The following is a 12,074-nucleotide window of genomic DNA, read 5'->3' as shown; positions in this document are numbered from 1 at the left end:
AAGTACCATGTGCTTCAGACAGGGCCTTCTTTGATTGATTATGGCACAGCCTGACCCTGAGAAGGTGTTTTCTCATCCCCAATCAGTCAGGGGTCAATATGAGTTTTCACATCCTTTCTTGGGCTGCCTTAAGTAACCATACAGTGTCCTTACCTGTGTACATGCTTAGACTTTGCTCAAACCCTACCCACACCCCTGGTCTCTATCACTGCTGTCCCATGAGTTCATTAGGCTTTGTGTGATGGGTCTCCTTCTGTCCCTTTCAACTGTCCTGCCCTTTCTATTTTGCTGAATGCCCCCTCACACTTGGACTGTTAGAAATAAATGAGAAAAGAAGTGTTCAGTCTACTACCTCTGCCCTGTTCACTAGCTTATACTTTCCTCTCTAGCATTCATCTCTTCTCCAAACAGAACAGTCCCACCCATTTAATCCCATCTCTTTGAGGGACTTTGGATTTCCCTGTACTCTTCCCTGCCCACATCACTTTCCTTCTTGACATACTATGATCAGGACTGATGACAGATCCTGAGATGGGGAAAGCATGAGGGCAACAGAACTAGGATGCTAGATTTCAAAAAGGCAGATTTCAACTGACTTAAGGAGTTAGTAGGCATGGTGCTATGGGAAGACAGACTGAAAGATAAAGGTGCCTAGAAGGGCTAGAAGCTTCTAAAGGGCAGTCTTGGAAGCCCAACAAGAAATGGTTCCAACATGATGAAAGCACAAGAAGGAGAGTAAGAGGCCAATGTGGCTGCTTAAGGAGCTTCTAGGATGTCTCAAATGCCAAAGAAAAGCATAAGGGCAATGGAAAAAAATGGCAGGTCACCAAGGAAGTGTACCAGAAAATAGCAAAAAACTGCAGAACAAAATCAGGAAGGCAAGATATAGAATGAGCTGTACCTGGTGAGGAAGATTAAAGACAACAAGAAGAGGTTCTATAAGCATCTTGGCCAGAAGAGAAAGACCAAGGAAGCTGTGAGTCCCCACTGTTAAATAGCCAAGGGGAACTCTTAACAGAAGATGCAAAGGCAGAGCTACTCAAAAGCTACTTTGCCTCAGTGTTCACAAAATAATTAAGGTGCAACCAGACACTTAATAAAGATTATCTGAATAAGGAAGGAGGCAAGTTGAGAGATGACAGTCAGAGAGCAAAAGACTGCAAAAGAGACAGTCAGAGAGCTTTTGATGAGTCTGAACAAATTTAAGCAAGCAGGTCCTTGTGAACTTCATCCCAGGGTAATGAAGGAATTGTCAGTGGGTATCTTGGAGCCTGTGGCAATAATATTTGGAAAGTTGCGGGAGACAGACGAGGTACCAGATGACTGGGAAAAGGCCAATGTAGCGCCCCTTTTTTAAAAAAAGGCAATAAGGAGGACCCAGGGAACTACAGACTACACTTAGCCTCACCTCAGTACCTGGGAAATTATTGGAGCATATCCAACAGAAGTCCATTTGCAAGCATCTGGAGGACGGAAGACTAATAACAAGAACCCAGCTTGGATGTACTAAGAACAAATCATGTCAAACAAACGTTCTCTTTCTTTGACAAAGTAACTACTTGAATGGATGAAGGGAAGACTGTGGATATAGCCTGTTTGAACTTCACTAAGACTTTTGACAAGATCCCAAATGAGCTTCTTATAAACTGATTGGAGAAATATGGGCTAGATAAAACTGCTGTAAGGTGGAAAACCAACTAGCTCAACAGCCACATGCAAAGGGTAATTATAAATGGATCTATGTCAGAACTGCAGAAGGTTTTGAGTGGAGTCCCACAAGGATCTGTCCTGGGCCAAGTGCTGTTCACCTCATTTATTCAATGGGTAATTTGGGTACTGGTATAGAAAGCTTCTTGAGCAAGTTTGGAGATGATACAAAACTGTGAAGGACTGCAAGCATGCTGGAGGATGGGAGCACAGTTCAGAAGGTTCTCAAGAGATAGCACAGCTGTGCTGGAATTAACAGGATGAAGTTCAGTGCTGACAAATGCCAGGTGCTACACCTTGGGAAGAATAATCAAAAATAAAAATACAGTATGGGTGACACCTGGCTGAGAAGAATATGGGAACTTTGGTGGCTCATAGATTCACTATGAATCTGCAGTGTGATGCCATGCAAGGTAAATAAGGTTTTGGGATGCATCAGTAGAAGCATTAGGTACAAGACACAGAAGGTGATCACACCTCTCAGCTCAGCACTTATCTTGAGTACTGTGTGCAGTTTTGGGTCTCACAATTTAAAAAGGAGGAGGAGAAATTAGAGAGAGTCCAGGGGCAGCCAACAAAATGATGTTGCCTCTCTGCTCAGAGTCAGACTCTGTTTCCCTTATTTGGAATCAAGAAGGAATTTTACCCCATGGTCAGACAAGTACAAGCTGTGGGGGGTTTTGCCCTCTTCCTCAGATCTCTCAAATGTATTTTAACAACCATTACATCAGGATATTGGCTGCCATAGCCCCCCTGCTTTACCTGTGGCAGGTTAGGGTGTTATGTCAGGGTTGACTAGTGTTGCTAAGAGATGAGACAATGGATTTGTATAGAATGGTCTGGATAGGCATGATCCTGCCTCAGGCAGACAGTTGGATTAGATGACCTCTGGAGGTCCCTTTCTGTCATACTACTCTAAGATTCTGTGACAGGACACTAAGCAAAAGCAATCTATTCATTAATACAACAGCATCAGATAATGCTGTTGGGATTAGTCTCCAGTACCATTCTCTTACAGCCTTCACACTTCTTTTGGTGTACAGCTGCTTACTGAGCAGAGGTATTCCAATGAGCTTTCTACAATGATACCCTGGTATTTTCCTTACCAGGTCACATTTAGAGCTCAAGAAGGCTATATCCATTCTGTCTTCCCACGCAGCCTGCTTTGTGTATATCAACACCACATTTCTTTTACCATCATATTACCTAGCCACCCCCTCACTTGCTTCAATCATTCTCAGAGTTCCTCACCATCTTCCCTAGTCAAAGCAGTGTTGCATCTTCTGCTAGATTTGTTCCTTCCTTTTTAAGATCAGTAACAGCTATAGTCTTACAACACCAGGCTCTGTATGCAACCTTAGCGCTGTTACCACTGTGATGAAAACTAGCCAAAACCTTATTTACCTTTTGTGCGGCTGCATCACACTGCAGACTCGCAATGACTCTATGAGCCAAGGCTCCCAGCAATTCAGACACTTGTCTCTGCACTGAAGTAAGGGCCTTGTTACTCATTACTTAACACGTGTTATATTTAGATTGTAGTACGCATTAAAGTAACTTAAAGTTTTCCAAGCAGTTGCATGTTAATACTTACTACGATCTAAATATAGATTGTATGACTGTACTGGAGTCTTGAACTGGCTGTGGTGTGATCCCAGGTCCAAGACCAAAAATCACCTGGTATCACACTAGAGATAGTTCAAGGCTCCCGTCCAGTGTGAGTGTTGGGACTAGCTTCCATGCCATGCCAGTGTCACTCCCAGCCCCTGCACCATGCCCGAGCCTTAAACCAGCTCCTGTACAGTGTGGGGGCTGGATCTCAGCATCCCTCCTAGCCCCCACACCAGAGCCTTGAACCCAAAAAGCTCTGGTGTGGTGGAGGGGTATGCAGAAGGGAGACCTGGCAAGCACCCTCCAGTGCAGTGAATGTGAGGGCTGGAACCCAAGAAACAGCCAGTTCAAGGCTCCGATGCAGTAAGGTGGTTTGGGAGCCCAACAAACAGCTCTGTTGAGCTCCCAACCCCTCCCCACTGCACCAGTTTCCTGAAAGTATGGAGCAATCTGACATTAGCTCAACACACGTTAGGTAATAAGCTCTGGAGATACTCCTCACCAAAAAAGGCCTAACTTTGCTACACTAAAATGACACTTCACATGTGATTTACTGCTTGAACATTTGAATGCTACTGTTGTACATGCAGTTAACTTGTGCTAAGTGCAACATGTAACAAGGCCCTAAGACTTACTAAGCTATACTTTCCAGGATCTCTTTCAAAAATACCTGCTTCCTTCAGTTGTCTGGGGTAACTGCTTATTTGGGGGACACTGTACATTTAAGCAGCAGCCCAACCTAAACTCCCTTTGAAAAGCTGATCAGGGTGGCCACTTGCCCTTTTAACTTATTAAGTAATTCCCATGTCTCCTCTTATGACATCTTGGTCTCTTGCACTGCTTCGGCTTTACAGGGCCTAAGAATTGTGGGGCCAGATTGGTGCCTCCCCAAAAGAGACATATACCAAGAGATGGTTTGGGAACTACTCTGGCCCCTCACTTAGCTGGGCAATACTGTACTCCAGGGCACTCCCATGGCAGTCAGCAAAGCCACTTCAGCATGAGCAAGAGCAAGTTTCTATACCTGTCAACTATTCTGAAGCATCACTCTCCTCTTCACTTGTCTCCTTTTCTCCTTAGTGGTCCAGCCACCTGACAGAGTCTCTCGCAGCTTCCCTGCTTGTGACCTACTAAACATATACCTTCATTTTGTTTGGCCTTCAGCTGCTTACTGTTCGAATTCCCTCAGGGCCCTCCAGTCCCATCTTCTATGTTACCTACTGGCCTCTGTGCTCCTTCCTATAGGACACTTATGCTGAAGGACACCCATCCAACTCACATAACCTCTTGATCCTGGCCCTTTTCTAACCCTGGTTTTCCCCCTTTCCTTCTTGCTTTGTTGAAGAGTGTCAGTGCCTGCCATTCTTTAGATGGAAGGGAGAAGAAAAGAGGAAGCAGACAGGAAACAGCACTCAAATGACAGTATAATGAAAGAAAAGTAACATACCGTGGACATAAAGCGACTGGGACCCCGGGACCCCTGTGCCGGAAAAGGGCCAGAAGGCAGGCAGTGGGCACAGCAAAAGAGCTGCAGGGCAGCCGGAAGGGAAAGGGAAGAGGAGAGAAATGAAGAGGAGTGGGACAAAAGGACAAGAAAGGGGGAGAGCAAGAGGGAGAACAAGAAGGAGGGCATCAGAAATGAAAAGGTAAAGGAAGGGAGAGAAACGGGGAAAAAAACAAACAGTGGAAAGAAAATGGGTTGGGAGGGAAAAGTAAATGGAGCAGAAGGGAAAAGGAAGAAATGGGAGGAAGTGGGAGGGGAGAAGGAGAAAGAAAGAAGTCAGTAATTCAGTAACTTGAGGCCTGACATGACTGTAGGCAACTCAAAAATTCTACCTGCTGTTATCGAGGCAGCAGATCACAGGCAAACTGCTGATGCTCTTTCCTGCCTTGGGGCACCATTTGGGAGTCAGACCCTCAGCAAGTGCAACCCAACCCCCCTCCACTGGCATCAGTGGAAGACTGCTGATTCACATCAGTCAAGGAGTTGCCCCAAGTATTTTGATCTGCAGCCAACTGCTCTAGCCACCCAGGAATAGCCATCACAATGGGTGCTATAGACATGTCTTCATAGCCAAACAACAGCATATTTATTTTTTTATCTTGAGGAGGCTCAATGGGCACAAAGCTGCCTCTAGCCTTGGCAAGCACACTCCAGCAGAACTCTACTGCCAGTGGTTAACAATCTCATAATTGGCAATGTATACTCTTTAAAGGCACTAATCAGAGGGCAAATTCTACCCTCTGATTCTTCAGACACTTCTCTAGAGGCTATTTGAGTAACCCTGAACATTTCATTTCAATGATGGCAGGACTCAAAGATGGAAAAGGCGTCTGGGTCCCATCTCTTCCCCACCATCTCCTCCCTCACGGCCTTCAATCCATTCTCCAGGGAACTGTCTAGTCCAATCCACTGTCAGACAACTCACTCTCAGGAGGAGTTTGTTTCCACAGTTGTATTTCAACCAATCTCCCTACCCTACCTCCTCTCTAGTCAATCCCTCATAGCCACCAGATTACTGGCCCCAGGCCACAAGACTACCATTCCTTTAATCTCTGTTCACTGCAGTTAAGTGGTTTATGTGGGGGTAGATGCCCTCCACCCCTTCTCTGTTCTCTCTTCAGCTTGTTGGCTTTGTTTAAATACCAGCAAGCCACTAGACAATGAGAGAAGCCACAGAGAATTTGTGCCTGGGGGAAGGGAGGGGGAAGGGCAGGAGATACATACCCATCAATATCTGCCAAGTCCTCCTCATTGCGCAAGCTCAGCACGTACAGAGTGGACATGGACACCACACTGGGGAAGAGAGAATTTTAAGTGTGAGGGTGGGTATCGACTCTGCAGCACGGGAGTAGTGACTCTCCCACCAGAGCAAGTCAGTGCATTGCCATCTGATCTATACCCATCCAGGCTAGATGGGCAGCTGTAGGTCAGTAACTTCCCAGCCCTGGTGGTACTCACAAATGGCTCATGCAGGACCCTTCTATTGTCTGCTCCTCTATGGTATCACAGGCTGATGTCAGGTTGCTTCACCAGTTGCCATGAGCAACAAGGCCACCCTGAGAGATGAGCATTTACCTAGAACTCCCTGGAGTGGATCAACTGGTCTGGCCAGCAGTTAAGGCAGAGGTATTTTTATTTGTTATGCACTGACCACAGCTCAGCCTGTGGATGATCATGGAGTAGCTGAGCTCTCTACACTGAGGAGAGCATGCAATGAATGACATGTCTGATACATGCAGTTCCACTGTTGGGTAGAGGTCATGGCTGATGGGGCTCTGGCAAATGGCGGCCTGGGAGAGATATGAAGAACAGCAGCGCTCTAGGGTAGAAAAGGCATTCACAGATACAGGGAACAACAATGAGATTGGCTACATGAGCCGCAGGGCTATAAGGGGAAGTGATGGTGAAGCAAGCAAGGGATTGGGCTCAGACTCAGCCCTAAGGTGCTGTTGCTCCCACAGAAAGTAACGTGAATTGTGCCTGCTTACTCTAAAGCTGAACCTGGACCAAGAACCATGAACCTGAGCAACACTGATGTGACTGGAGGAAGGAGATACCCGACCCGCTGGGTGAGCAAGATGCTTTTAAAATGGTACACAGGAGATAGCCAGCTGAAAAGACCCCGAGGTTATCCCTTTGCTGTACCGTGCGTGACTGAGGAAAGTAGCTTGCCATGCTATGGACAAGCAGCCAGGGGGACAGTCACTCACCTGAATGCCATGATGATGACCAGAGCAATGATGGTACCCTGGAGGAAGCGTTGGCTGATGCAGGCTTGTTCCATGACAGGAGACGGGGACTGCAGGACAAATGCAGGGGAATCAACTGCTTGTACGGTGCTGAACTCCGTAAGGCAGCTCTTTCTACTGCCTTAAACTTCCCTGGAAGGGGAGGACTTCCTGCCCCCACCCCAGCAGGAGGCCATTCCTCCTGCTTCATATAATGCCCTTCACTATCACTGAAGAATAAGTAGGACAGTTCCTCTAGAACAGTGTTTCTCAACCTGTGGGTCGTGACGCAAAAGTGGGTTGCAAGAATATATGTAAGGGTCACAAACAAACTTAAAAAATGGATCAAACTTTAAAATAGGATTCTCCTTTAAAGGAGAAAAACATGGGAAACCATGGGTTTTCCCTTGGAGGCTGGCAGAGTTCCAACTTGCAAGGGACTGCTTGGGGCCCCCTATGCCCCAAACACACCCCCAGAAATCGGGGTCAGGAGTGAGGGGCCAGGGGGCTGGTTTCTACTTAAACTGTTTACTGGGTCAGGACTAGCCATCAATGTTTACAAACAGGTCCTGGTACAAAAGGTTGAGAACAACTGCTCTAGAAGACACTGGCCAACAGTGCTGCACTTAAAGTGACTGTAGGGAGATGGTGGCTACAGGAGACTGGCAGTGGTAGGGGATAGGTGGGCCCGGGGATCTGAAGGCAGTAAGGCAGGTAACAATACTGAAAGTGCTGGAGACAGAGGGACTCCCCAGTGCTGGTACAACTTACTGGGTGCATCTACACGAGACACTACATTGCCATACAATGAGCTATGGTGATGTAGCTCATCACTATGGTGACGTAGCATTGGCAGGCACAAACCATGATGCCAACACTTTGTCACCGTAGCTCATCACTATGGTGATGCAGTGTTTAAAAATAACTGCGCTGCCAGGACTGCACAGTACCAGTAGGTACTAACTAGGCAGTCCTGGGCACGTGTAGGCGTAACATGTAGGTGTAACATCTCCATTCAAGCACCCCTACCCCCAACACACCACGCAGCTCCCCAGAGCTGCACCCCAGCTTCTCCTGCCCTCCAGCAGAAGCACAACAATGCAAAAGGCTTACATGCACAACAGTGTCCTGACACACACCCTCATGCTTTGCACACCACCTAACACAACTCCTGTTCCTTTGGAAAAAGCCTTCTTACCTTGCTAGCCATTTTGGGGGGCCTCTTTTTGTGGGGAACACTTCCTGCACGGCTGAACTGACTTCCTGCTTGGCTGCAAAAGGAGAAGAAAGGTTTGAAGTGGGTAGGCTTTGGCAGCACACAGAGCCATAAAGCTCGGTGAAGGTGGAGTTCAGGGGTGGTAGCTCGCCTGTAACAAACTCGCATGGCACGTTTAGAGAATCTGGCTCAGAGAGCCCGGGGATTCAAAGCCCTGAAAGAGTGAAAGTCACTGCAGAATGAGTTGCTGCAATAGCCTTAACTCTGCCCCAGGGTCTGGGCCTAAGGGGAAATCTCACTTCATTCTCCCTGGTGCTGAGCTCCCTGTAGCTGTAAGGGGCTGCCCCTATCCAAGGCAGAATCTCCCAGTGCCCCACCCCGCAGTGCTAGGGTTGCCTGTGCTTCAGGGTGCACATTCCTTCCCTGCTCCTCTGCCTCCTGCCTTTGGCCCTACCTGAAGGTCCCAGAGCTGACAGTCGACTTCATACTGTCCAAGCGCTTGAGCTTAGCCAGTTTGTGACTCCACCTCTCCAGCTCATCGATGCGGGTCTCCAAGTTGTCGGTCAATTTGCAAAGTTCCTTCACAGCCCCAACGTTCTCCATGAAGATCCGCTCCTGCCAGGGGCAGAAGCAGAAGGAATGAGTTTTCTCTGGGAGCATAGGGATAGACACACATGTGGGCAGTGGCCTGGCCAGATCAGGCTGCCCATCAAAACTAGTTTTCCCTCTTGAAATGTTCAAAATCTGCTTGAGCCCAACGGAAAGGTTCCAGACCACCCATCAGCACTGGGCCATGTAGACCGGTGCATCAGGAAACCCAGCCAAGTTCTCCACAGCTGTTTGGAACTGATAAACATTTGCAAGGGATTTATTTTACTTTGCACCAGCAAAATAGATAAAGGCACTGTCTCCAGTACTGGGTGTTCTTGGCAGCATGTACAGTTTTTATCTGTTACAAAGCTGTTGCTCACCTAGCCCCTCCCCTGCCCAGCCAAACTGGAAATAAACAGCACAAATCCTCTCTCTCCTGCCTCTCCCCACCCTCAATACTTTGCTCCACATGCAACAGTTTGTGAGACCTGAGCTACTTTGCAGCCTTTGCCCTAGGTGAAAACTGAGTTCCAAAGATCAGGGGGCCCCAAAGATACCATCCCACCAACTGCAGCCTCCTCAGTAAAGTGAAAGAGCTCCAGTCCACACATCCCCATCAGTTCTAACTGCAGTACTGTCCCACCGGCACAGAAGTGGTCCCACCAATGTTGTTTCATCATCCCTGAAGCTTTTCTTTCACCGCTGTGCCTGGTCCTAACTGGGACAGGTCCTAACTAGGCTCTCTTGGGATAGCAACTGTCTCACATATGTGTAAGACTTGGGGGCAATTGAAACCCCTGGGGCTGGGGGATCATGGCTGCCGCAATCCCCAACGCTTGGGGATGCATCAAATCCCCAGGCCCAGGGGTGCATGAAACCTGCCAGCCCACACACACAGCCAGGACTGAGAGTCCCACACCTGATGGGGCTCTTGGTCCTGGTTGCACATGTGGCACAGCTGGGACTCAGAGCCCTGTCAGGTGCAGGACTCTCAGTTTGGCTGCACATGGCCTCTGTAGCTGGGAGACCCCTCAGCAAAGGGGGCTCCCAGCTGTGACAGCCTGCTGCTTGCCAACCCAAGGGGAAGCCCAGGATCGGACTCCCTCTACACTTGTAATAAGGCACAACTGGAACTAAATGTGCAATTCCACAATTGCGCCACCTGCCATGCACATGTGGCATGGCACATAGCACGATTGTGTGGATTATGCATTAGATCCATTTGTGTCTTTACCTGCATATGTAAAGGGGGCCTTAGCCTCATCTCATTTGACTCAGGAAGTTACTGGAGCATATTCTAAGGAAGTCCATTAGCAAGCTTCTGGAGAAAGAAAGGCAGATCACAGGCACCCAACATGGATTTACTAAGAATAAATCATGTCAAACTTGATCTCCTCCTTTGACATTTGGGTGAATGAAAGGAACACTGGGGATATAGTGTATCTGGACTTCAAGTCTGCTTTCGACACAAAACTGGGAAGGACTGCAAACACATTGGAGGACAAGTGCGCAACTTGAAAGGATCTTGACAGATAGGAAAGCTAGCCTGGACCTAAATGGATTAAATTCAGTGCTGACAAATGCAAAGTGCTACAGCTAGGGAAGAATAATCAAAAATACAAACACAAAATGGGTGACACCTGGCTGGATGGCAGCATTACAGAGAAGGATCTCGGAGTCTTGGTGGCTCATAGATTCACTATAAGTCTGCAGTGTGATGCAGCTGCACAAAAGATAAATATGGTTTTGAGATGCATCAATAGAAGTGTGGCAAGGCACCGTTGGTGCCTCCCACTTTAAGGGCTGAGCCAGACAGCCAGCAGGTGCTTGACTACGGCGGCCATTTTAGAACTCTGGCCACCTATATATACAGAGCAGTTCCCTACTGGCAGAAACATTACCTGGCTGGAAGGTTGTATGAAACATCTTGGAGGTAAGGGCAGGAGCTTTGGGGGCTGGTTTGGAGGCTCCTTGGTCCTGGGCATAACCTAAAACTGCACTCTGCTGGGAGTGGATGGCCTGGTAGGGCTCCCAGTGGTGCAGGAGCCTCCAGAAAATGACAGGCCAGTTACCACCCTGGTGAAAGGTGGGTTGGGGTGCCTTAACCCCTAGCCCCCACAATACTGCGGATACAAGGGGGCCAGGCATGGCTATGGTCACCTGAACCCAAAGAGGGTGTAAGACCCAGGTAGGGCCAGGCATAGCTACGGCCACCTGAGCCCCCACCAGGGAGGGACGTCCTGTGACCTCAGTGCAAAGGGGTGGAGATGTGGAGCCCCAGTTTGTGTGTGTATGAGTATGAATAGAGTTGCCCTGGGAGGAGCCAGGGCAAACTTGGCCCCAGTTGGGTAACTGGCTGGCCACTACCCCGGTGAGGGTCACAGGAGAGGCCCAAAAGATGGTACATCTGCCACCCAAGGTGTGCGCTAGATAAAGCCTATGGCTGAAGGGGTCTGCTCTGGGAGAGGGAGCAAGGTGGTATGTGTTGTTGATGCATGGAAGAGACCCTGTGAGAGGATCTAGTGAAGAGGGTGGTATGAATGTGTGTGTCTGGGACCTGACAACAAGGGCTAAGCTAGGCTTGGCTGTAGGCCAGGAGCACTGTCACCTGGATGCCATCTGCGAGGCTTGTGATGTGGTGTAGGGGAGGAATGGAGCCGCAGATAGCACCCCCTGGCGTCAGGGTAAGAATGGGCAGCCTCCCGCCTAATTAACACCACAGCTAAGAAACAACAAGGCATGGCAGGTGAGGAGACAGGCAGTTGGCCCAGAAACAGGTGGGCGGGCCAATGGCAGACCGGCCCCAAGAGAGCCCCCTGTTACAAGAAGCATTAGGTTCAAGACACAAGAAGTGATTGCCTCTCTGCTCAGCAATGGTTAGGCCTTATCTAGAGTATTGTGTGCAGTTTTGGGCTCAGAAAAGATTTCAGTTACAATGAGGCAGTAGAATATACTGCCTAGGAAAGTTGCAGCCTCTTCATCGCTGGAGGTGTTCAAAAGGTTGGTCAGCCACTGGTCAGGGATGATCACTATGCCTATGTTCTGCTATGGGTATTTCCCCAAGCTTCTGGACTTTGCTGTTTGCCACATGGGGATTTTCTCCCCTCCTGCTTCTACATGTGTCAAGGGTTTGTTTGGTTTTTTTGGTTTTTTGGTTTGTTTTTTCTTTTTTAAAGCTTTCCTCAGAGGCACTTGGTACTGACTGCAGCAAAGGCTG

The 12,074-nt window shown here is 48.4% G+C and overlaps 1 protein-coding gene across 4 annotated transcripts in view; it reads right to left on the bottom strand.

Moving 5' to 3' along the window:
- Positions 1–12,074, bottom strand: part of MYRF (myelin regulatory factor) — a 114,214-nt gene that overhangs the window by 11,785 nt on the left and 90,355 nt on the right. For 3 of the 4 annotated variants that reach the window (XM_019485247.2, XM_059722498.1, XM_019485248.2), the window contains 5 exons: positions 8,721–8,881; positions 8,249–8,321; positions 7,033–7,121; positions 6,047–6,115; positions 4,766–4,846 (listed from right to left, as the gene is read on the bottom strand). In XM_019485247.2, coding sequence (XP_019340792.1) covers positions 4,766–4,846; positions 6,047–6,115; positions 7,033–7,121; positions 8,249–8,321; positions 8,721–8,881 — 473 coding nt within the window. The remainder of the gene's footprint in view (positions 1–4,765; positions 4,847–6,046; positions 6,116–7,032; positions 7,122–8,248; positions 8,322–8,720; positions 8,882–12,074) is intronic. The other variant, XM_014593478.3, reaches the window with a different exon arrangement.

The sequence above is a fragment of the Alligator mississippiensis genome, chromosome 2, assembly GCF_030867095.1.
Source record: "Alligator mississippiensis isolate rAllMis1 chromosome 2, rAllMis1, whole genome shotgun sequence".
Classification (NCBI taxonomy): Eukaryota; Metazoa; Chordata; order Crocodylia; family Alligatoridae; genus Alligator; species Alligator mississippiensis.
The sequence above is the reverse complement of the archived record's forward strand: the minus strand, read 5'-3'. Positions and strand labels throughout refer to the sequence as shown.